This window comes from Gallinula chloropus (assembly GCF_964237585.1).
Source record: "Gallinula chloropus genome assembly, chromosome: 16".
Classification (NCBI taxonomy): domain Eukaryota; kingdom Metazoa; phylum Chordata; class Aves; order Gruiformes; family Rallidae; genus Gallinula; species Gallinula chloropus.
Window position 1 is genome coordinate 4,905,412 of NC_140101.1, and position 24,780 is coordinate 4,930,191.

The following is a 24,780-nucleotide window of genomic DNA, read 5'->3' on the forward strand; positions in this document are numbered from 1 at the left end:
AATAAAAGATCTGACCATTAGTTCAGATCTTCATGGCACTGTAATAAATTTAATGTTGGTTTTAAACAGCCTGCTTACTTGAGAAAGGACTGTATAGCTTTGCATACTACATTGGGGATCCTTCATTTCATACTAAATTGAGGATCCTTCATTTCAGGTCTTCTATTTGTTAAGGCTGCACACACAATACACCAAAATCACTCTATCATTTCTTCAGAGTATAGTGGACCTTCCAGACACATCACATCTGCAGGCATGCAGACAGTGCAGGCAGGAAGAATAAAAAGCCAGGTACACATGGTGCAAACATACTGCAACACTTTGAAGTGCAGATGGTTCTTTCTTCCTGACTTATGCCTGTGCTTCTGCCAGAAGCCTTTGCAACACCCCGGTCACAGCTTTCTGAAATTAGTTAAATGATGTAAACAGATTTCTCCCAGAGCAGAAAAGTTGGGTCCAAGAGTGCTCAAAAAATCAACAGGCAAGTCCTCATTGCCACTGGAGACAGAGTAGAAGGAGTTACTTCGCTCTAATTCTCCTTCCTCAGTGTATCTGCAGGGTTCATACGTGGCCCCATAATCTTCCTGTGTGTCTTGGTAATACAATTTCTAAAGAAGGGAAGAAACAATGCAAGTCATTATGGAAGTTTCTACTACCCTTCTGAAATTAAAAGAATTAATGGTATGCAAATCAGGCAGGTAAACCAGGAGATTGCCGTAAAGAGTATGAGTCTTTCTGTGATAAGGGAAGTTTTATTTTCATAAGCACCTGAGAGTACAGATGAGGCAGAGAGGAGCATGTGATCTGCCCTGGGCTGGCCGGCTATCAGGTAACCACATGACTGTCTGCAGGCATGCAGTTTGGCCAAGGAGGCTAGGAGGTCAGGTCGGTGAACTGGTAATGCATGGCACTAGCGTTTCCCTGCTAGCACTGAAGTGAAAGAGCAAGAAACTGAACTTGAACCCCACACAGAAACAGGAAGCATTTTAGCCCCACCTCCCTGTCTTGAAGAATTTGTTACAGGTGACAAACCTCAGCCTTGCAGTAACTGCTGGCTGACCAGCCAGAGACAGCAAAAAGTCTACGAGACAAGACATATTCAACAAGGAAGAGTCTTCAGTGTTTACCCAGTGCTTATCCCTCACTTTTGATTGAAATGCTTCTTAGATATGGGCTGAGAGCAGCTGAAACCATCACAGCTTTCCTTTTGCAAACCTATTTTCCTACTCTTACAAGCCAGTTAGTCAAAGGAGGGACTCCACATTCATTTCTTACCTGACCCAGTGTTTTGTCCACCATCTGTATGATGCCATCAAGGTGCTTTCCTTGGAATGTCTTGTAACTATTATACAGGCCATCCTGGAAGACAGACATAGTACCTCAGGTTTGACCAGCATAGTGTCACCTACTAATATTTCTTTCAGACACAAATAAATCCAACTGTCTTTCTCCCTGTTACATCCATTCCTTTCGTGGTCCCTTCTCTGGTTACACAGCAGCCTTCTCTGCTCAGGGACTGTTTGTTCTCACGAGTGAGTACACACTGCACGAACACACGGAGTCACCAACTGTAGGCTGCTTCATAATCTCCAGTAATTAAATATGTTTCTTCCTCTAAATTTATTGGGTTCCTTTTTGCTACTGGCACCAAACATGACCTCAGAACTTTACAATGTCTGCTTACACAGGTAGTTGTAGCTCCTAGCTACAGTCTTAGGGATTGTGGAATTGGGTTCTCACATACATAACAAAGACTGGTTTACATTTTCTTGGCCTGCTCTGCTACAGAGATTGTTCTTATAGTCTCTTGGTAATTACTACATACTTATGAAGAGAACACATGGCAGTCACCTACTGATGTAGACCAGAATTTCCTTCAGGCATTCTTTACAGTAGACATCTGTTAGAGAATACGGTACAAAAATCCAGGGAGCAAACTCAAAAGCCTTCAGATCCCTGGAAGTACATCCTATAAAAATACTCATAAATCTTGCCCACACTTTGACAGCATGTTAAGCAGATGTTGACCAGCATGTTTTTGAGAGATATCTGAAGAATGATGGTTCCATGTCACTAATACCAAGAACCGAATAAAATCTTGTGCGTATCAAATTGGGTACTGTGACAGAATTTTGGGATAAATTACACTTCCAAATATTTAGAATAATGACTAACGACAAGAAGTGCCAATCTCAAACCGGAAAAAAAATGTCAACAGTACTTTGAATAGTAGTGGGACGTGACACTTATCTTCTGATTGAACTCGACCGCATTAGTCTTCCCACTATTATTAATATCAAACCTCATTCTTGGGATTACTGATTTCTGTGGTATAAAAAAGAGCATTTACAAAGGGAAACAAGCAGTTACCTCAGCAGTCACCACTTTTCCAGCCTCCACAGACACAGGTGGTAGAGCAACACGATCTGTAATATCCAGCTTAGCCTGCAGACAGGGAGAGGGATGGTATTAATACAAAACTGAACTAGGCTGTGAAGGATCACGCTTTTTTGCAGACTATTCTCTTCTTCTCTTTCATTTCCTTCCTTGTTGAAAACACCAGTATGTACAGCATGACAAGAGATTATATGCCTCCTAATCTCTTGGATCCATCAGTAGGATGAGGCACCTGGGAAGGTCCTGCTGATGCTGAAAAAATGGTAAGAGTGATAATAGTCTGTCACCAGAGCAGCATTATCCAGCCCTTGCAGAACAGCACTTCCCAGGTATGCTTAGTGGCATTCAAAAAAAAAAAAAAAAAAGGCTTTATTTTGCTTAATACCAAAACCAGAAGAAACACAAGAAACACAATAAGAAAGCTGACAAGCACCAGAGTCAGCCACACAACACTGGCTGGGTTCTGTGAATATATGCTTGTGCACTTACTTGAGACAAAGACATTCTGCTCTCTTCATTGTAGCTGATTAAAGTTTGTTCACCTTGACGTGGAAGAGTGGCTTTGCTTTTAGCTCCTGGCACGTAAAACCGGCAAAGTAGGAGACTGGAAGCTGTTGTAACAAGAAAGAGCATGGTGAAAGGGGCACTGTGAGTAGATCTGTGTGGCTCAGTACAGTGGGTTGGTAGCCAGCTCACTTCCAAATGAGCGAACTCAGAAACCTCCAGCAACGTGGCTGGAGGACACGATGCCTGGTCTGGGGTGCTAAGCCTGCTTTAGAGATCCAAGCTGCTGCCTCCACAAAGCACTGCGTTGAGCAGACAGACACACTAGATCACTTACAGGTAGACAGAGAAATAGTGGTCAGATAATCTATTCACTTTTGCTTCAGATCAATAACCAGTAGTTCATCTCTTCAGCAGCAGCCAACATGAGCTGCATTTAAAACCACCAAACTAAGGTCTTCCTAAAATTTGAAGAGAGAACAGGTCATTGACCAGAACACATGGAGAGTGCAAGTATTAACTGCTCACACTGTGACTACACTGCATTAAGGTAAATGGTCTTTCCTGTTAAGGCTGGTAGATTTTTAGCACGTCTTCATGAGCTGCAATTGCAATGAGATCCAAGGGGCAGATGGTAGGTGACTTGCCTGCATAAGTTAGAAGGTTACTTACCCAGCAGCAATAAGGAAGCTGTCACTATAATTGCAATGGCACCACTTCCAAGTCTCATTGCTGCCAGTGGAAGTGGTGAATCTTCACATGTATGTCCATCTGGGCAAAGGCAGAGCCTGACATGCTGATTCTGCCTTGTAGAAAATCCTTGCTTGTCCTGAATAATGACAGGTACCAAGTAGCTACCTTGTGGGAGGCTTCTTAACATTAAAAGTTCAACTGACTCCCCTAAAAAGAAGACAAGAAAATTATTTCAAGACTCATAGAGACAAGTCCAACATTGGACAGTCCATTTATGGGGAAACTCATTTGCACCCAATTTCAAATACTTTTTCCAACCCTAATGCATGATAGTAAATAGGACAAAATTACATCCCTCTTTATCACCTTGCTGAGCCTTCTGGGCAAAGAGGTCTGTCCCAGTCTATGTTCTGGCATGGCTGCACTAGAATTTACTAGGAAGCTAATCAAATGCAGAAGTGGGTCCTCAGCTGTCTTATCCCCCTTTCTGCATTATGAGCACATTGCTTCTGGTCCTCTCCCCAGCGGGGATGAAGAACAATGTTACTTTTTTTCTCAAATTCCAGTAACATTATATTTTGAGAGCTGTTCTTCCATGTCCTTTCAGTCTCACTGAGACTAATCAGAAACAAACCATAAAGTAAGAGACAGTGAAATAACTAGAGCATACGTAAGTGACAATGAACTTCTCATGAAGGATATGAAAGGAAGAACTCACCGAAGTGGCTTCCTAATTTCCAGTTATGCTTCACGTCTTCAGAGTCCTCAGCCAGCTCAAATGTAAATGGCCCAGAATGTGAATGGACCGGAGCAGACTTAGCTTTTATAATGAGAGGTGTCCCTTCCTTTTTGTCACATACATCTAAAGAAGGAGCCACTAATGTTGGCATATGGTTATTAATGTCAGACAAGTAAAGCAGGATGGTGCCAGACCCAGTCTGTGGTGGAATACCTAGATAGGAGCAAAAGAAACAGAAAAACTCCTAAGTGGGTATGGACAAAAGCTGGTCTGTGGGCAGGATCTCTGTCTGGATTATCCTACTAGGCACAAGTTTTAAAAATTAGGGTATTCTGCATTGCCATTCCACACTTAGATCCTTAGTCTTGCTGTCATTTTACATCTAACATGCACCTCGTCTCAAACAGACCGAATACTGTTTGAATACATTCTGACTGGCTACCTACCATTATCAACAGCATGAACGATGATGGTGTACAGGCTGTTGTTCACGTAAGGAGATTCTTGATCAAATTCTTTTGCCACAGTAAGAACTCCAGAATTCTCATCCACACTCAGCCAACCATCTGGGTCATGGGCTAGTTCATATCTTAAAAAGAAAAGAAAATGTTATAAATGTTGTATTTTCTTCAGTGGATTATGAAGAAGAGAAAATTCCTACTGCATCTTTCTTTGTCCTTTCGAGCTCTGTAGGTATTTTCACTTGTTTGTGGTGCTTACTTCTGTTAAAACCATGACAAGCTGCAGGTTTCAACACAGCCAACAAACATTTCCTCATACAAGACCCCATGTCTTGTACAGAACCTTCAAAGCTAAGAAAGTATCTCAGTTCCACATCAAATTGCCATTCTGCGAGCCAACCATACCATAGTAATTTCTATAGCTTAAAACTTTGTCCTCAAAACTAAAATATAAATAATGCAACCTGGTTTCAGGCAAAACTATTTTGAAGAAAACAAACATTGAGCAAACAAGGACTGACTGTACCTTTATACTGTCTCTTAGAGATCCAGCTCTCTGGATCTGCACTATCATCAATAGTAAACCTGCACCTCTATGTTCATCTAACTATAGATACATATGTATAATCATATATATATCTATACCAAATTAAAATTGAAAACCTTTTTATATTCCTAAGCTATTTCTTAATCTGACAGTTAGAAGTATCTCCACTTACTTTATCTTATTTGGCACATCATGTTGATATGTGGCAGGATACCTTCTAAATATTCTCCCAGGCTTCATTGATGCTTCTTTTTGGACAATAAGTATAGGAGGGTGAAACTTAGGTGCACGCTGTAACTGTAAGACCTTGATATTCACCGTTGTATATGTGGATTCTAGATTTGAGGTCATCACAATGCCATTTTTACAGGAGAAGAAAGGTTCTTCGTTTGCTACAGAAATGACAAGTCTTATCTCAGAGTCGTTTTCATAGTTGAGAGGCTGAAAACAGCAGACAAATGTATGATTAGCAAATTTGAACTTTGGTTTGGCAGTCTTCTCTACATACCTGGAACCCAGATGTGAGCTGAGCTTACACAACTCAGCAAAGATGCCAAGCTATTGGTCTTGTAATCAGACTGGCCATGCTACACATTGCTGTAGCTCATCTATTACTGCTCCTTACCTCAATAAGACTTAAAATGCCTTCATTTGTGACTGGATCTGTCTCAATGGAGAACTGTTTCTTCTCATTGCCTTTTGTTACTCTGTATTTTGCTCTCCAAGCTGGGGTGTTGGGAGAGTCTTCATCTTCAACTTGGAGCCGTAAAACAGATGGATACTCTTGACCTTCTGAAATCTGCAGCTGGTACTGGGAGAGGAAAGGAAAGAAACAAGGGTTATTTCTATTCCCCAAGAGGAAGAAGCTTGTTAGCCAGCTCTGAGCCTGAGTTCGACCATCAGACCATGTGAAGCTACTTTCTGCACACAGCATCGTTGTCCCTGGTGGTTCATGTGTCCCCATTCAGCATCAGAGAACCCCATGTGAGTTACAGAGCTTTCTTCCAACACATTCCCACTGACTTCATAAAGACCTTATTACTAAACCTGACCTTCATCCAAAACCAAGATACTACTCATCTCTCCTAATACTGACTATAGCAACAGGCCCACAAATGCCACAGGGGCTCTTCATCCAGGACTGTCTTCTGCCATATAGAAGAGATTGGTACATACAAGTTTAAGCTAGAATTAGTCTGCAGATGTGATATACCTGACCTTGTAGGACTGAGATACTTGAGAGGTTTTTGGTAATTTCTCACAATGGTTTGGTTTTGGTCATGCAATGTAGCACCAGTTTCCTAACTAGGACTCCAAGGACAGGCTAAGAAATGCCAATTAAATTACCTAAGGCAGAAATATGTATGTAAAGTTAAAAATTAAAAAGTAATTTTTGTTTATTTTCTTCACATAAGTTGGTCACTGGCTGAGATCTGAAAACTCAGACTCTTGCCTTCTACCAAGTAACTAATACTGTCCTTCCATGACAATTTTATTAAATGCTGTAAAAAATAATACATGTATTCGAACAGAGGGAACATATCACTGCTGTGAGAAGGATGGGAATTTTAGTAGACTGGTATCTATGAGGATGAGGCACAGATTTCTTATATAAACCTGTTTTGGCAGATTATCTAACCTTTTTCCCTCAGGTCTTCTAAACACCATTCTGCAGGTAGGAACCTGCCATAGTAACACACTGGTAAGTGTGTTTGTTTTCATAGGTAACTTTGGACTCAGTGTTGTAACCCAGTGTCTATTCTTACTGTTCACAACTTCAAATATTTACACATATCAGCTCTTGACAGGAGTTGGGAGGGGACACAGCCAGGACATCAGACCCCAACCGACCAAAGGGATACTCCATACCGTATGATGTCATGCTTAACAATATCAGCTGCAGGGAAGAAGGATGAAAAGGAGGACTTTTGGAGTTATGGCATTTGTCTTGCCAAGTAGTCATTGGTGTGATGGAGCTCTGCTTTCCTGGAGGTGGCTAAACATCTTCCTGCCAATGGGAAGTGCTCCTCAGAGCCCTCTTCCTGCCAGCAAGCAGGCTCAGTTGCTGCCATTCACACAGCAAATGCTCTACAAGCACCCTCACAGAGTCCCAGGTGAAGGGTTGCTACCACATCTCACTGCCCCGTTAAGATCTACTGAGTTTGCAGGCAAGCAGGTGTAGGGCCACTGAGGTATTTGTGAATCAAAACTAGGATCTTTCAAGAACAGATTGTAAGCAGCACCTTAGCTTCTCAGATGTTAGGTAAAGCTTGTCTGGCAGCATCCTTCCCATAAGTGAGACAAAACCCTTCTAGTGCTGTACAGAGAAAACTAACAACATTTATCACTCTCAATAGTCAACCATTCTCTTACTATGCACATTTTTAAGAGATATTTCTTCTAACACAGGAAGGTTTTTTGGACATGCTTTGGCCTGATTCTGCAAGTGCCTGAGGGTTCCTATTTCCACCACTGACTTCATTTAGCAGTTTGAAGGACTGAACTGTAACTAGGAATGCTCAGTAATGATGTTTTTCCTTACATTATCCCTAGTAAATACAGGGAGGTGGTTGTTTGCATCTTGAATAGCTACATTCACTGTTACAGTAGATGACAGCTGAGGAGTTCCATGGTCACTGGCTTTAATCAGAAGTTTGAAAGAGTTGGCAGTCTGAAAAACAGAAGAAAGGAAGTTCCAGATTTAGTTCAGAAGCAGTTCCTGCATTTTGTCAGTCACAGCTATTAAGCTGGGTGTGAGACTCTCCCTCCCTCCCCTTGTACCTGGGTCATGTGTATTGAATAGGTATCATGCATTAAATGATAAGAAATGTCATATGTATATCACCTCATAATCCAGGCATCCAGACAGAAGTATTGATCCTGTGGTACTATCAATATCAAATGTGAATCCATCCAGAAGAGGCATTTGCATACTTAGAGAATAGGAGACCTGAGAATTTGCACTGCCTTCTTCATCTTTGTCGAAGGCAGTAACTTGGAAAACTGGCTCATCTATGATGAAGAATTGAAACATTAATAAAAATGTTTAGTCTTGACACAGAGTTTCTCAGGCCTGGCTGCAGGTTCTTGAACACACAAGCCCTAAGAAAACTTCTCCTGTGGCTGCAGTTATCCCTGCAAAGACTCTGGCCTCCACCTCATTTGGGTGGCAAATCTGGTGAAGTACTGTTAGACAACAGAGTTATCACACTCCTGAATTTACTCTATCAAAAACATTCACTAGTTTTTATGAAAGCTCTCAGCCAGCTCCTGAGGAGTTGGCACCACACTCACATGTCTACACATCCAGATTAAGTCTTTGTATTTCTAAAACAGTGTGTCTGACCATCTTCTGTGAAGCAGTGTGCGTGTATAGGTTCCAGATCCACAGCTCAGATTAGTATGTTCAAGTCTTGGCTTGTGGTTAAGAGGAAATATCTCAGGCTCTGTCCAACCTTATGCTAATATACATTGAGATTAATCAGACAAGAAATCAAGAGGTAGGAAATAGTCCTTCATGGGATATAGTCCCTAAACCCATGACTGTTCAAGTAAAGCCTAAGGAGGAGATACAGCAAGGAAGGAATAGAAAGCCAAATGAAATAAAAAGAGAGCAAATATGAACCAGTAGTATCCCTGGTTTGGATGGCACTTACCCTGACTGTGGTTCTCTCTTATTGTAATGCTGTATGTGTCCTTGGGAAACTCAGGTGCATTGTCATTAATATCTTTAACCTTTACTTTGAAAAACAAATAGTCGTCCAATGGTTCACCAGTTTTTCTGTACACAACATCGAAACGTATCTGAATGAGTAAAACCACAGATATCAGAATGAAGGGTATCGTTTACATATCAGAATGGAACAAGAAACTTCTCATTTTGCAGCTGCTTCAGCCATATTTGGCCAGTATCTGGCTGTGAGTTGCACCACTACATTATTCCACCTTTCAAAGGTAGTCGATTCATAAAGGTCACCCTGTGCACTAAACAACACTAAAAAAAATCAGCACCTGGAGCTGCATCTGGGTTATCTGAGCTGAGAAATACCCTCTGGGGCAGAGGAAAGAATGCTTTCACACTTGCTTCCCAACTCTGAAGTATTTATTTAAGTAGTACGTTCTGGTTTCTGTAGCTGTGTTTCTATGGCATTTTGGCTCCACATCCTTGGATGTTCAGGAGATTCCATTCTGAATGCTGAATTCTCCTTCGCTCCACTTATTTCTGCTTTAAAACCAATCCCAGAGTGTCTGCCATGGAACACCCATGTGGCCAGTGAGGGGGACTAGAAAGCTCCCAAAATTTATTTTTCCATTATAGAAAGCAAGACCTTGCTTGCACAGAAAGCCATGTGGAATGGTAACTCTCAATTGGCTACAGTCAGGCCCCAGAGACACAAATAGAATCATCACAGAATAAACATAAGGAGGAAAACAAACCCACATTCACATATTTCACTCATACACTTGTTATCATGTTTCTTTTATTGCCTTTGCTGCTTATGAACACTTTCCTGCTTTTTAAGGATAAATCTGTGCTTACTCTTATGTAAAATTGCAGTGCTATAGCTATGCAGTTCTTCCAGTATTACCTACTTTTTTGTCATACATAACTATTTAGTCCAGAGTCTTGATTAGGAGTCTCTGTGTTCACAACTCAGTGTTCTGGCCACTATGGCTGTAACATAAGTGGGATTTCAGGACAACTTTTACATTATTTTAGATTATGATCAAGGGTCATATCAAAGTGAAGCATTTAGCCCTGAGAAAGCAGTTAGTATTTGCAAACATTTTAAAGTATTTTTTTAAAGCTTGTTACCTTAAAGGCTGGGGTCTTTTCTCTGTCAATGGTGCGATGTACATACACGTGTCCATTTGTATCATCTTGTATAGAAAATAATCCAATCTCAGGCAATTCATTGACCCCAGGTCCACTGATTAAATATTTTACCGATGTATTAAATGATTTTTTATTGAACAGCTTTTGGAAAAAGAAGTAGCACAATGCAGTGTGAGTAGGGAAGACAAAACAGACATAAACAGACTTCAGACCAGTTCTCTTCCTGCCCACCTTCTCGTGCACATGGGGCCAACTCATCTTTCTGGGCTGCAGCATTAGTACTCTGCACAAAGTGCAGTACAGAGCTCTGTGCAATGATTCTCTTACCTCTCCCACTCTATAGTCTTCTTTGCTCTGAGCATGCCTACGGCTTCCCATAGAAAGGAGCAATATATCCCCCACAACACTATTCTACCCAACTCTGTAAATAAGGTGACTTTGAACAAGTAAGGTTGGTTTGGGTTTCTTTAAAGGTGCTGTTTGATGCACAGTTCTTGCCCTCTCCTATCTCTGGTATTTTACTGTACTATCTGTGGTGATAAATACCTTACTGAGGTACAAGAAGAACTGTTACTAAAAGGTTGTTTGTACCTGTCCAGCATATTTTGGGAATGGTCCTTTGTCCTCTTCTTGAACATCAATGGTAGTGATAACCCAGGTCCTTTTTGTACGCTTCAAAGGACGTAGACTGTCTGATTGGTAAGAACCCTCCCACTATTGGATAAAGAAGTGTATTTAGTATCACAGTTTACATATTAACAGTTGTGTATATGCTATTAGATAATATTGTCTACAAACCTGAATACTCCTCTTTTGGATGGACTGTCTTAAACCAAAATTTTCTGCTTCATGAGAAAAACTGTTGGCAGCAGTAACCTTGGGAAAGAAAAAAAAGATGATTGTGGGAAGTGTGGTTAACAAGAAAGCAATCACAGAAACATAGTGATCCTGTTTTGACAGCATTGTATTAAATTGTGTCTAACCTTGGAAACTCCACAAATCTCATCCTTCTCATTCCAAATTGGCATGAGAGGTTGGACAGTAATTTCTCTGGTCCCAGAACATGCAGACACTGCATCTAACAGGTCATGGTGTTTTCTCTATGGCTTTTCTAGAATATTCATCTTCACCTCTCTATGTCTAGTGCTGCTTTGGAAGTTGCTCGGTATTGGCAGGTCTTAAACCTACTTCTGGAAAAAGTTACACCAGGGAGCATTTCGGGTTCTCAGAGACTGTCATGTACTCACAGCATCCCAAACATAGTTGATTTACCACAAGATGAACACTGAGCTAAAGTTTCTAATCCAGTTGAGCACGATAAATCGTTGAGAATGGTGGCTGCACCCTAGTTGGCAGGATTAGGCACCCTCTTAAAAGCACAAGCTTCCTGCACTGGCTTCAATCGCTGGTTTTTAATTGAAATCTTGAACCACAAAGGAGTATGATGAGACTCAAATTACACTATTGCCATTAACACGTAATTTACACACCTTCCTCCTTATTCTCACTGCCTTTGCTGGAAAACTTGGGGGTTTATGACTCATTCCATCAAACACCTCTAATGGCTCTAGAAACATTAATCAACTCTTCCTGACTAGGCTTGGTCAAAGGTGGGATCTTTACACCATGCCCTTTTTCCGAAGAAACAAAATACTTAGAAAACTTCCGTGCTTATAAACTTGCCCAGCAATGGGGGTTCACCAGTAACCACCTCAGAGCTACTCTATAAAGCCGTGCTATAACCCACGGGAAACCTCTGCCATGCAAAAACAGCAAGCGAGGCTTTAACTTGGCACTTGCACATAGTAGTTATTAACTTTGCTCCAGGTTCAACTCTGCTGGACCTCATGAAAAAGACCTGTTCGCCCTTACCTACATGTAGCCACTTTTAATTATATTGGAAGCTTTAATTGCGTATTTTATAGTTCCCTGGCTCCTCCACATGCACCAGTTGCACAGCACTGGCTCAGGCTGTTGCTGCATCCGCTCAGCCGTGGGCACTGCTCGAAGGGCACAGCTCCAACCAGGGCGGCGAACCCAGCAGAAACACTGGTGCAAAAGCCACAGGAGCGCTGCGGGAGACCCCGCACCCGATGGAGCCAACACCAGGGCTGAACGCCCCGCCGTCCCCAGCAGGAGGGGCAGATGGACACCGCTCCTGGAAAGCCCCTTCCAGGGCACCCGAGCGCGGCACCGGGGCACAGAGGAGTCCCCGGTCACGGAGGCCCCGCGGGATCAGTGATGCCTTCGGTGCGGCCGAAGACCCCGTCCCCCGCGCATCACCTACCTGCAGGAGAAGCAGCGCGACGAGCAGCTCCATGGGACGCGGGCGGCGGAGCGCAGCGCGGTGCGGAGCGGGGCGGAGGAGCCGGGGAAGGTACCAGGGCCGGTCGTGCCCCCGCCCACGGGCAACGCGGAGGGGTGGGAGGACGGACCGGGACCGGGGTCGGGCCGAGTCGTCTGCTCCTCGCGGCGCATCCAGCCAGCGCATCTCGGTGGTGGCCACGGCGGGAGCAGCCCCGCACTCCGTTCCGAGCGAGCTGCTTCCTCGGGAGTAGAAGGGCTAAATGCAGGCTGAGCGCTTCTCGCTCAGCAGTCACTGTGGGGTCACCGGCACCTGGGCACAACCCAACTCTTCTGCCTTGTCAGACAAAAACAAATGGAGCTGTAGGTTCTGAGCAACTGAAATGAGTCAAAGCGAAGCTCGATCTTTCTTCCGTGTTTATTTTTCAGTCTGCTTGTAATTACCAGTCCCAGTATTACATAAAACAAACATGCCATCACCGTGCATTTATGCCTATTATACAGCTGGAATAAGACACGTGCCTTTCCCTGACAGTTACTTGGAAATGGCACGGTTGTTTGTGAGCAAGCAAACATGCAGCCTGGCGTTTAATGAGACCTGGTTTTATCTGTCACACCCAGGAGAGCTACTTTCGCGTCATTTCAGACTTCGAACCAAGAACAGCTTCTGGAAAAGCTTCTGTGGAAGCTGAAATAAACAATGCTAGGTTGTCCTCTTCAACCCAAAAGCCATCAAGCAAGTATGAACTTGTGTTTCTAGAGCTGAACTTCTCAACCAGCTTGTGAAAAATACATCTTCATGCGAACTACGTAAAGAAGCAGGAAATTAAACATTCAAGTTTTGTAAATCCCAGTTCTAAAGAAACCCCAACGTGAATGGCAGATTATGGGGAAGGTCCTGGCTTCCGCAAAAACAACTTTTACGGGACTTTCCATTTTCCTGTATGGCTTTTATTTGGTACAAGGAGGTTTCTTCTTTTTCAGAACTGGAAAATAATTCATTTAGTGTTCTGCAATTTGTGAAAGAAGACTTAGTGAAGAACCACTTTTCTGTTCAGGGGAGAAGAAAAGTGATAGATCCTGTCAAGCCACAATGTTTTAAATAACAGTTGGGGGGGAAGATGGGCAGATCTGAGATTCACTATTAACAGGACTCACCACCAACAGGCTTTAATAACAGCACAGGAGAGGATAGTTTATACATCAATAAAATCTTAATCTGATTGTAAAATTCTGTGGGATGCCTCACAGAGTTTTGTAATGCTTAACATGAAGATTGCAAAAATAACAAAGGGGTTTCTAGCAATGGGAAATGCCATCTTTTTTCCCTTTGGATGTCTCCCCATTTTCCTTTCCATTAGTGTCAGCTGAACATAGAAACACTGTGTGTGAAATTCAGTTAAACACACTTATCCACGTACACTAACAACACCAGAATGGGGTTCTCAGCAAACATCTGCCCACAGATCTCTGCTGTTCTTTGGATCATGGTCTGAGTGTCCTGGAGACAATAACAGAGAACATGAAACTCATTGATTAGTGCATTATTTTTTTAAGTATTAATATGATGTTTTCCTGTTATTTTCACCTGCTATGAAGCTTTATGTTACAGAAGTGACTGAGACATGGAGCAGAAGCAACCACACAGCTTTACCTACATAACCTAACCCATCAGCAGCCAGACAGCTGACACGCTGAGCTAGCAGCTCTATCCTACCCAGCAGCAAATAAATCCTCTAAAAGAGAGATTCAGAAGTGCCATCTTGTGGCTGATGGAACAAAAACACAACTAGGCAACAAATAGACAGCAGCTCACTTTTAATATAGCAAATATACAGTAACTCTGAGTTACAAGATCACTTTCCAATGAAATGACTAGCAAAAATGTCCACAAAGATTTTAAATAAATAAGTACACATGATTACTAACATTAAAAGCTGGGCTGAAAATTCTCAGTTAATAGAGTTCCAGAGTGGTCATTTTAAATGATTTTTCAGAAGAAAATGCACAAATGCCAATGGGAGCAACAAAGTCTCAATACCTTTAAAACAAGGCAAAAATATAGGACATTATAGGCAATTTCATACTGTATGAATTTCAACTATAACATCAGCTCTAAAAGAGGTATCACCTACTGAGGGGAGGTAAAACATTAACTGCCCACAGTATTTCACTGCAGAGATGCAAGCCATGGAGAAAAGAATAAACATGTCAAGAGGAAAACAGTGTCAGTTTAAAACTCTTCATGGCACACATCAAAAATACAGAATAGCATTAGTAAGGAAAATCCTTTATACTTATGGGAGAAAAATCCAATTTCATTGAAAACAAGATATATATTATTTTTAAATTTTTTTGTAGTTTTGAGTAGTATAACTGAAGCAGAATCTGGCTTTTCATTTAAAACAGAACCTGAGTGTATTTAGGCAAAAAAAAGAATCATGGTTTAAATATCCCACATCGCAGTAAAGTTGTTCTTCCAGAAACATCTTCAATGCTAGACTCAGAAACACAAGACTGTGATGATCATATTGCTAAACATAGTGAAAAAATATAGGTACATTCTGTTTGGGATTAAAATACTTGCACAGCACAGTGCTTGTATTTGGTGGAGTAAACTTTTCTGCTGCATTCTGAAGTGTCTCTAAAGACAATATCCATCAATACAAAATGAAGGAAACACAAACCATAGTCCTCTTTGTAAAAGGAGGTCTTTTTATTTCTAAGCCCAGAACACAGTCAAGTTAAAATGTAAGCAAAAGTGCTGCAGGACGAAATCCAAGCCTTGCAGGTCTGCTCAGGCTAAGAACTTTGTGTTGAGGCAAAGAGAATTTCTGTTCCTGTATATGAACCAAGACAACTGAGCAAGAAGTATCAAATCAATGAACATAAATTGAACTTGTGTGATTATTAACTTAATTGGGCAAGATCACAGCCAGAGCTTAATGATGACCAAGTAGTCAGACCTAAATGGTATCGCCATCTCTACCTGCTTAACTTTATAGTCTCCAACACCAGATTTATGCCCATCACATCACAAGAAACACATTAAACCAAAACTTTTCTAGGTCTGTGAGAAAAAAATGTTTCTCTTTGCCCTGCTCAAAGCTGACTGAAACACTATTTATTCCTAAAGAAGCAAACATGCAAAACAATGCCCTCCTTGGAACCTAGGAGAACATCAATATAGAGTAACGTTTCAGAGGAAAATTTAGGTTACAGTAATACTCAGTGCTATACTAACATGCTAAATTAATTACTGCACCTAACAGAAGTTGTTTAAAAACCCCCTGCTACTCTGATTATTGACTTGATCCTGCTCACCTTGCTTTTGGTGCTTAGTGCACAAGAACCGCGTGCTAAAATCGTGCACTATAGTGCTTATTGGCAAGAGCAGCCCTACTACCTTTGACTATTGTTAATGTGAATCAGGAAAACTTGGCTAATGCAAGCTGGTAGAATTTGGCCACAGCTTGAAATTCTAGCACTGGATGCAAGACCTCTCTGTCTAAAAAAAGCTGAAATACAGTATGAGTCTGAAACAAAACAAAAGGATGAAATAGCAACAATAGAATACGCTGGTCCTCTGCAGTTGCTGGTGTTGAATGCCATCTTCCACGTTTCACCACACTTCTGACACAGCCACTTCATTTGATCTCTGAGCATGTCAGATTAAGTTTCACTTCAATTGCATAGAGCTGAATGTACATGCAACTACAATGCATTTTACCTGCAACCTCACAAATACTGCTTATGGAAATTATAATACTGTTTGTTACATTTGTTTCCTTTAGCAATTTAAAATTTCACATTTGGTCTCCAGTAGACTAGGAAAAAACCCACTAAAAATATTCTTTAGACTATTCCTGAGCAATGTTTTTATGTCCTGTAAAATACTCTATCATTTATTACTACATTTATTAATATTCTCACATTTTAAACTACATACAAATCCATGCTTTGAAATTTTACAAAGCTGAAGATCTGGTAGGCACAATGAAAGAATAGAAACAGCTAAGCATCTTAAAACCAAGATGAGAGCAATAGAAGTGCAATTTAACTATATACATAATATACTCTTTAGTATTTGCTACTTTTTCATTTTCTGTCACAATGTGAAGGATCCACTTGTAAAATCTGGTCTGTCAGACCTCAGCTCCCTTCACACAGTTCTTGATGACTGGTGGTTGTGGATGAAGTTAATGCTGCTCAGTGCTTCATTTTAACATGAAAATACAAAACATTCTTTATCATTTCATCTTTAATGAGACTGATAGATTTGCTGAGATAGATTTGAAATTGTAGCAGCTGAACTGACAGTTGAATAATCACTGAACTCTCCTTCCTATTCCCTTCTATCTCACAGCCACAGGATACACAGAGGGTCTGAAGGCAGGAGAGGAGCCAATCCTGGCTGTGCAGGCTCTGTAGGGTATTTCCCCCTATTGCTTCACTAAACCTCAAAAGAAGATGAAGTAGACTGGACCATGGGGTAAATATTAGTCATCTCGGGGACTGAAAATAGGTAACTTGTATCAAAATATATATTTACTTGAATTTACAACAGCTGTTAAAATCATCCCCCAGGAGTCTATTTTAATGTTTTTTAGAGGCTACCAGTTCCGAAAATCAGGCTACCAAGTCTCTGGCAATAACCTCAATTTGCATTAGTCATAAATATCCATGTGCAATTTAAAACTTGGTCATTCTCTCTAAATGAGAAAAAGCATCAAGGCTTACAAAATGAACTTCAAGCTGTCTGTAAACAGAGTGAAGATTGCTGGGTATAAAAATATGCATTCCATGTTCTTACTCGGTCACTATTGCAGCTGTCTGCTCCCTAATAATTTTTTGTCTTAAAAAGAATCCTCTCTGCATGAAAATATTTCAAAACATTAGCTTCATTCTTCTCCTTATAAAAAAAAATCTGATTCATCAAAAAATCCAATTCATCATCAGCTGTGAAGAATTAGTTTGACTTTGCATAGATAAGCATGCTCAATTATTTTATAAAAACAGTTGAGTCCTTTTCCATCAGAAACCACCACCATCAAACCCATCTGGTCAAGAACAGGAGTGTGGATCACACTCCCTCAAATACACCACGGGACACCTAAGAACCACCACAGACTGCAATGGACTTCAACTGGTGCAAATAGGAGGATGTGTTGTAATTGTGTATTTCTCTGAACTTTTATACTCTGCTATTGTTATCTTCATTGAGCAATGGTAAATATTTTTTGTGGAAAGATCAATGGAAGACACTTGCCTTCAGGGAAAGATTTCCTGCTGGCCTTGCTGGCTTAATATCAAATGCATTGCAATGTACTGTGCTGACTCAGAACCATGCATCAAGAACATATTTTCTTAGGATCTTCCTATAAAGAAAACATGGCCTTTCTGCATTGACTAAATGCTTCCTAGCAGTCAAGAAACATTTACTAATTTTTTTCTTCATTTAAATTTGTGAGGTGTTTGCTTTGTGCCATTTGTTTTTATTTTCCTTTCCCCTGTTGGTTTCTTAGAAGGAACACAATTGTTGGCATTGCCATTTTTCTTTGGATTTGTACACACGTATGTTTTTAAGCCTTTGATGGGAGCAGCTGAACCAGGGAACACTGGGGTTTGCTTAGGGGGTCTGATATTACCAACACTCTGAATTTTAGGACTGTTCTCAGGGGGCTGCATATTGAGGAGCTGTTGCTTTGTAGTTGGTTTTTTCTTCAGTTCACTCCTTACATCACCAAACTGTCTCTGAGAAGACACTGCACCTCCCGTTCTCTCAGCAAGTTTCAACTGACCTGGATGAGAAGGTAACTGCCGACTTCCTTCAGAGTATGAACCTCCCCTGTGACCTGAATAGCTCCTGGGCAGCTTTGTAACACTTTCTTGGGGAGCCACTTGCTTGTTAGGCAAAGGACTGAGAAATGCTTTGCTTTTGCCAGGGCTTTTCAAGGTACGGATGGAGCCGGGAGCAGTCTGTGGCCTGGCTTTGGCTGCCTTCCCTTTCTCACTCTGTACAGTCTGCATCTGCAGCCATTCCAGCTGCAAAAGGCGATCGATGTATTTCTCAAGAAACCCTGTTGGCTTGGGTCGAAATTCAGTTTTCCCCTCTACATTAACAAAGATGGACAGTTGTTTCAAGTCCCATGAGTTGAAAGGAGGTGGGAGGAAGTCTGGGTAGTAATATTCGGATTCTTTAAAACCCATATCAGGGACGTGTTCCAAACAAACCGGATCAATTTCTTCAGCTCTGAGAATGAGTTCTGGGGGTGTACAGGGAGATGGGGGAATGGGGATCCTTTCTGAGTCAGAGAGATCACTGGCACTATCATCCTCAGCATCTTCTTTAATAATTTGTACCGATTCAAAATCAAGAAACATTTCATCTGCAGATGCTTCTTGCCACTTAGAGGAGCATGGACCACCTTCAGCAGCATGTTCGTCATGCCTCCTTTCCAGCTGTTCTTTTTTACTGCAAAAATAGTGTTGCACTGGGACATCTTTAACCCTAGAGAAGCTTCCTTGTGTGCTGCCTTTTATGCCTGGAGGGATCCTGTGCAGAAAAGATTCATTTTGCCTTCTTTCTGGGAGACTCCTCTTTGGTCCTTGTACTCTGTGCAGTGACGTGCAAACACTCGTGATCCTAAATAACAAGAGAGATCATATCCAGTTAGAATAATCAATGTCTTTCAAACATCAGTTTACAAAGGTCCTGCTGCTACCTTCAAGGACACAGATCTACATGAGTGAAGCTACAATTGGCATGGGCACTCAGTAATGATGTAAAATTTGTATTTGCTGGCAGAGATAACACTGCCTCACATTTATTTATTCTGATTTTACCTGAGAACTCACAAAGTTTCCATCTCAATAACTTATACTTGTTGTCCTCTGACATGCTGAATTCTGAGGCCAGCAAAGGCAAAGGCAGAAACCATGATTTCATCATAGGCTTTTTATATACCAGTTTGAAACAACTCAAAATGAAACAATCTTAACATAAAATCACCTTTTTGACTGAGTATTGTCATCCAGCTTGTTTCCTCCCTTCTTAAAAATACTTGGCTGGTTACTCTCTTGAGTGTCACGGGAAGTCTGAGAAGATATGAAAGTGTGTGATGTTATTAAGAAGCTGATGTAAATGAAGCACCCTTTTTCTGTAAAAAAAAAAAGGGAAAAAAATTTACCTTTTCATTGGCACTTGGTACATTTTTGTCTAATCTTCCAGGAGAAGATTTCACATGAGAAATTGGTTTATTTAGTCCTTTGGTGCTTGGATGGCTTCTTCCATTACTGTAACTAGCAAGGATTAAACAGAATATCACATGTACATAGCAACAGAAACAATAATCTAAATAGAAATTCAATAAAAGTTGAAACTGAGATTCAGTTTAAACAAAGAGAACTGATAGGAACTATTCTTCAAGTTCATCAGATCTATGCCATGGTCACTTTTTATTTTTTATATTACTAATGCACTACTATATTTTTAATAGTACTAATGCAAAAGTGAGTAATTCAGTCAGATGATATAATAATAGAACTTAGCCCTTATGTAATGCTATATCAGAGGATCCCAAAGTCACTTGAGGTATAATAAATGGTAAATATTAGATACTACATATTTAACTACTTATTTCTATAGTACCTGGTACATGGTCCTGCTGCAATTTAACAAAATTAATTATCAAGTACAATACAAAGGCCAGCCTTGCTTGCTCCTCTCATTTGCATGCTCTCAACAAAATGTAAAGGATTATTCCTATGAAGTTAAGGAGTGGAAGTGAGCAGGGAGCAAACAGTCTATTCTGATATTAATACAAACTATTTCACAACAAAGGCACAAACAAAATTCGCCATTTCAGGTTATAACATCTCATATTACATAATTAGTAGGACAAAAATTCCTATGCAAGCAAAAGGAACGGCATTATTGATCTGGACAGCTTATATCTAAAATAGGTATTTCCTCAATAAAAGGTATCAAATCATTAAATCCAAGTATTCTGTGGGAAACAAACAAGAAATAACACTAATACTTAAAAGAAAAGCTTTAAAAGGTCATTTTAGAACAGCATTGAACAAACAGCAGTGCCCTCCCAGTCTAATCCAGTTTGGCTGCAGTTCAGTTCATTTGTCAGGCTGTGCATCTTGTTCACAGTTTTTATGCCTTAACAGTCATATTTTGCTTTAAAAAACATTATTTCACCAATTCAAGAGCTTCTAAAAGAAGGATAATAAGCCTTGTGCCTCCAGCATTGATGCAGTCACTGCCACTTTGTGAACTGCATGATCATACTGCACAATCATTTCTGTTGCTGGGGATCAGGGGAGAGGATGAGAATCTGAACAGTACAGCCATGCACTTCTTAACTAATCTATGGTATTTAGAGACTGCTATAACTCAAGAGATAATAATTTCCTTACTTTACCATTCCTTTGTGGTTTTCATTGATTTGGCTTTCCTTTTTCTGCGTCTCTCTGTGCAGTAACAAGGGGTATTCTTGAATGCCAGGTCCCATTATTACTTTTTATAGGGTATCTGCACCTCTGCTTTTACATAATCTTCAAACGACTCCAGTCCTTCAGGTTCTCAAAACGCAGCGTATCAAATGCAAACATCACCCCGTCCTAGAGATGCAGTAAACAAACACCATGCGATTCCTCCCGACAGGATTTATTTTTAAAGCAGCAAGATAAACACATTCGGCTACCAACACGGTGCTGGAAAACACCCTCCCCTCCCCCAGGGCTCGTTAATGGGAACCAGCAGCTTTTGCCTCACTATTGATCCCTGCCGAGCTGTCATCACGCTGGGTACCGAGAGGAATGGAGCGGCGTGGGCACCGTACGGGGAGCACAGGGGGGCCACTAACACTGCGGAGCTCAGCGGGCCAAAGCCAGCCAGAGCAGACGGGCGCAGGGTGCGCTGCGGGGAGCCCTGCTACTGCTACAGCCAGCGGGCAGAACCCCTCGGTCAGCCCCACCACCCCACCAGTTCCAGGGTGCTCTTGCCATGGGGTCTGCAAGCCCGTCCCTCAAAGATTGTTGGCAAAACACAGGGAAAGGTTTGAAGGTGCAGAAGCGAGAGAAGAGCTACTTGTCGTTGTGTAACGGGCTCCTCCTCATCGTGCTGTTCCCCCTGCGCAGCACTGCATGTGTTGGCTGGAGCCACATATCACAGGCAAGCGGTGGCTGGTGGGTGTTTCTGCTCTTAATTTAACAAGAGCAGATGATCAACCACCCGCGCTCTCTGTGCATGCGGAGTTGTCCTTTTTGTGTCAGAAAACGCGCTCTTTCTATATTCATATATGCAAATTTTGTATCAAGCGCTTCGGGTTTTTTCTCTCAGTACCCACAAGCTCCCACCAAAAATACTCGGAGCAGAAGCTGCAGCGTTCCCCTGCGGGACACACGGTGCGGCTGCCGGCAGATGACCAGCCCCGAAGCCCCTCTTCTCCCCCGCCGCCGGTTTCGTTGCGGCGCTATTTATACGCTCGTCTCTGCTCACGGTTGAGCCCGTCCCGGTTCTTAACGCCTCTCTCCCCCCCGCAGCTGCCCGGCCGAGGGTCGCTTGCTCCTGACAGCCCCCCGCCGATTCGGATCCCCGGGTTTCGCAACACCGTGCTGCCGCACACCGGCGGGCAGCTCGGCCGACAGAAGAGCCCGCGTCCCGCCACAGCGGGGGCAGACCGGTCTCGTCGCTCCCAGCCCGCGATGTGCCGTAGGCGGCCGCCGAGCCGGGCCCCGCTCCGCTCCCGCCCGGGGATGTACCAGCGATTCCCGCTGGTAACTGCCACTGCGCTCCGCAAGGACAAGCAGCGGAAGGCATCCCGTTAATTAACGCGTTGTCTGCATCCGCCTCTCCCTCCCCACCGGCCCGGCCCCGCCAATCCCCCCGCCCGGTACCTCTCTCTCTCTCGGCCGCCGGCGGCAACTAAGGGCAAGCCGAGGGCAGCGACGTCAGGCGGGCAGTGCGCAGGCGTACGGCGGAGACGTGTACATGCCGCTCGGTCGGATTGGCGTGAAAGGAATTCCGCGCATGCGCCCCTGGTAAAGGAGGGTGTGCGGCGGCGGTCTGGCGCGGGGTGGGTGTCCGGCTGTCCCGGGCCGGGCTACTGCCGGCGGGCTGCCCGCGGCCGCTCTGCCACCGGCCGCGCCGGGGCGGCATCGCCACGCCTTGCCGCGGGGCGGAGGGCGGGCCGGCCGGTCGGCCGTGCAGCCGATGTGGGCTGTGGAGTCCCCAAAAGCGGATGTCTCCCCCTCCGGCCACAGTACCGAGCCTGCCTCCACAGCCCCGCCCGACAGCCTCCGCCGCGACAGCCCCCTCGCTCCCTCCAGCCTCTGCAGCAGCCCCGGCCTCGGCTCCGGCTCCCTCCCGCCCGACAGCCTCCAAGCCTTCCCCAGCCTCGGCAGCCCTCGCGAGTCGCCCAGCATCCAGTGTGACAGCCTGGAGTGTCCCTGCTGCTGTTGCTGCTGCAGGAGCGTGGGGTCGGTCGGTGCCTGCGAGGACAGCCTGCAGGCCCCTCTTGCTGGGTGTAAGGGCCGAGGGTGCTTCAGGGCGTGCCACAGCAACCCCCAGGCATCCAGTGACCTCTCCGACAGCCTGGAGTCCTTCGGTGTCCAGCACGACAGCCTCCAGTCAGTCTCCAGCCTGTGTGAGAGCTTCAGGTCCTCCAGCATCAAGGGCGATAGCCTGGAATCCCTTTCCAGCCTGAGCAACGGGTCCACCAGCTAGCACAGCAGCCTCGAGTTTACCGGACAGTGAGACTGCCTTCATCTCTCCATACACCGCACTAGCCTCTGGTTTACTTCCAGCTACTGTGAGAGCTTCCAGAGAACTGCAAGAGCTGTCCTTCCTTCTACAGGCTACTCTGTTCCCGTTGATTCTTGCAGAACCCAGTGCAATAATTTGAAATACTGCGTGTGGCAGCCATTCCCAAGTTATATGCTTCAGAGAGGCAGTGCTCAGTATTACCTGCAGTGTTAAGGCTAATTTTTTTTCGTCATTGGTTAAGAATGGAAGTACGTGGTCCTCGGAGGAATCCCAGTTATCTCTCTGATCTCTATCAGAACATGTTACGGGCTGAAGCAGCACCAGGACGAGGGTCGCAGCAGTTACCAGCAGTCCGCACAAATAGCAGCATGACTCTTCACAGCAGTGCCCCAGCCAAGTGGGGCCCCCAGCCAAATAAGCTTCAGAGTAGCACTTCCTCCAGCTGTGATCCAGCATTACGGCCTATCATACGCCGCCGAGCAAGATCTTTGCCTACATCACCCGAAAGAAGGAAGCGAGCAGCAGTGCAGTGTCAAGTTCCTGGATGCCAGAGTCGTATGAACAGGGTAAGATTTGCCGATGCTTTGGGCTTGGAGCTCACTGAAGTTAAAGTCTTCCAGACTGGGGAGGATCCATCCATCCCCTTGCATGTCCTTTCCAGGCTCTCCATAAACTCAGACCTCTGGTATAGCAGCTCGGACTTGGAGTTTACCATGCAGTGCTTGGTCCCTGACTTCCAGCAGCCAGCAGACTGCATGGATTTCTCCTCCCGACTTCAGGAGCAGAAGGTGTGTCTAGAACGAGTGACCAGCTCAGATTTGGGGCTCAGTGGCACCATCCAGGTTTGCAATGTTGCTTTTGAGAAGCAGGTATCTGTGCGATACACCTTCAACCAGTGGAAAAGCCTCCATGAAGTGTGTGCTCATTGGCACAGTAGCATCCCTGAGAAAAATGGGCAGGATCAGGTTGATGTTTTCACTTTCTTCCTCCCTGTGCCTCCTTTCCTCCTCCAGTTGTGCTCTGTAGTCCAGTTTGCAGCAAGGTACCAAGTCAATGGCCAGGAGTACTGGGATAACAACAGAGGCAAAAACTACAGTCTTACCTGTCGGACTCACCCCCTTAAGATGCCTAGAGAATGTGAGGAGAGCTGGATCCACTTCATCTGAACAGTGGATGTGGATGCAGAGCAGCTTGTCAGTAGTCTTAGTGGCACTTTTTTCCTTGGCCTGGATCTCAGCTCCTTTTTAAAACCTGCCAAACCTGGGGAAGTGTTCCAGGACAGTAAAGTAGCCAGTGACCGGCACAAACTGTTCTAAACCTCTTGGAAAGAAACAAAAGAGTCAAAATGTGTACTGAGTTACATCCACTGAAAGCCAGAGGGATTTATTGTAGCACATGAATTGGTGCACAATAGTTCCAAGGGATGCTGTCAGACTACCAGAGAGCAAAACAAGGAAGGCACTTCCTCTCAGCAGGAATATTCCAGGTTGCATAGCATATTTCTAACTGATCTATTTA

General features: G+C 43.4%; 3 protein-coding genes across 3 annotated transcripts; 1 reads left to right on the forward strand and 2 right to left on the reverse strand.

The window, feature by feature from the left end:
- Positions 1–392: 392 nt before the first annotated feature.
- CDH26 (cadherin 26) lies at positions 393–11,394 on the reverse strand (the record flags this gene model as incomplete). Its single annotated transcript, XM_084271497.1, has 15 exons — positions 393–608; positions 1,276–1,359; positions 2,371–2,445; positions 2,887–3,008; positions 3,574–3,801; positions 4,313–4,546; positions 4,780–4,922; positions 5,556–5,782; positions 5,967–6,152; positions 7,884–8,012; positions 8,187–8,353; positions 8,998–9,145; positions 10,158–10,319; positions 10,770–10,892; positions 11,383–11,394. 15 exons carry the CDS (start codon positions 11,392–11,394, stop codon positions 393–395), a joined length of 2,256 nt encoding a protein of 751 aa, XP_084127623.1.
- A 6,096-nt stretch (positions 11,395–17,490) lies between these two features.
- FAM217B (family with sequence similarity 217 member B) lies at positions 17,491–21,108 on the reverse strand. Its single transcript, XM_084271541.1, has 4 exons — positions 20,913–21,108; positions 19,673–19,784; positions 19,495–19,580; positions 17,491–19,128 (listed from the first exon to the last, which is right to left on the reverse strand). The coding sequence occupies exons 1-4, from the start codon at positions 21,005–21,007 to the stop codon at positions 17,937–17,939; spliced, it is 1,485 nt and encodes a 494-aa protein (XP_084127667.1). The 5' UTR covers positions 21,008–21,108; the 3' UTR covers positions 17,491–17,936.
- Positions 21,109–23,378: 2,270 nt separating this feature from the next.
- PPP1R3D (protein phosphatase 1 regulatory subunit 3D) lies at positions 23,379–24,428 on the forward strand (the record flags this gene model as incomplete). Its single annotated transcript, XM_084271639.1, has 1 exon — positions 23,379–24,428. The coding sequence occupies exon 1, from the start codon at positions 23,505–23,507 to the stop codon at positions 24,426–24,428; it is 924 nt and encodes a 307-aa protein (XP_084127765.1). The 5' UTR covers positions 23,379–23,504.
- Between the last annotated feature and the right edge of the window lie 352 nt (positions 24,429–24,780).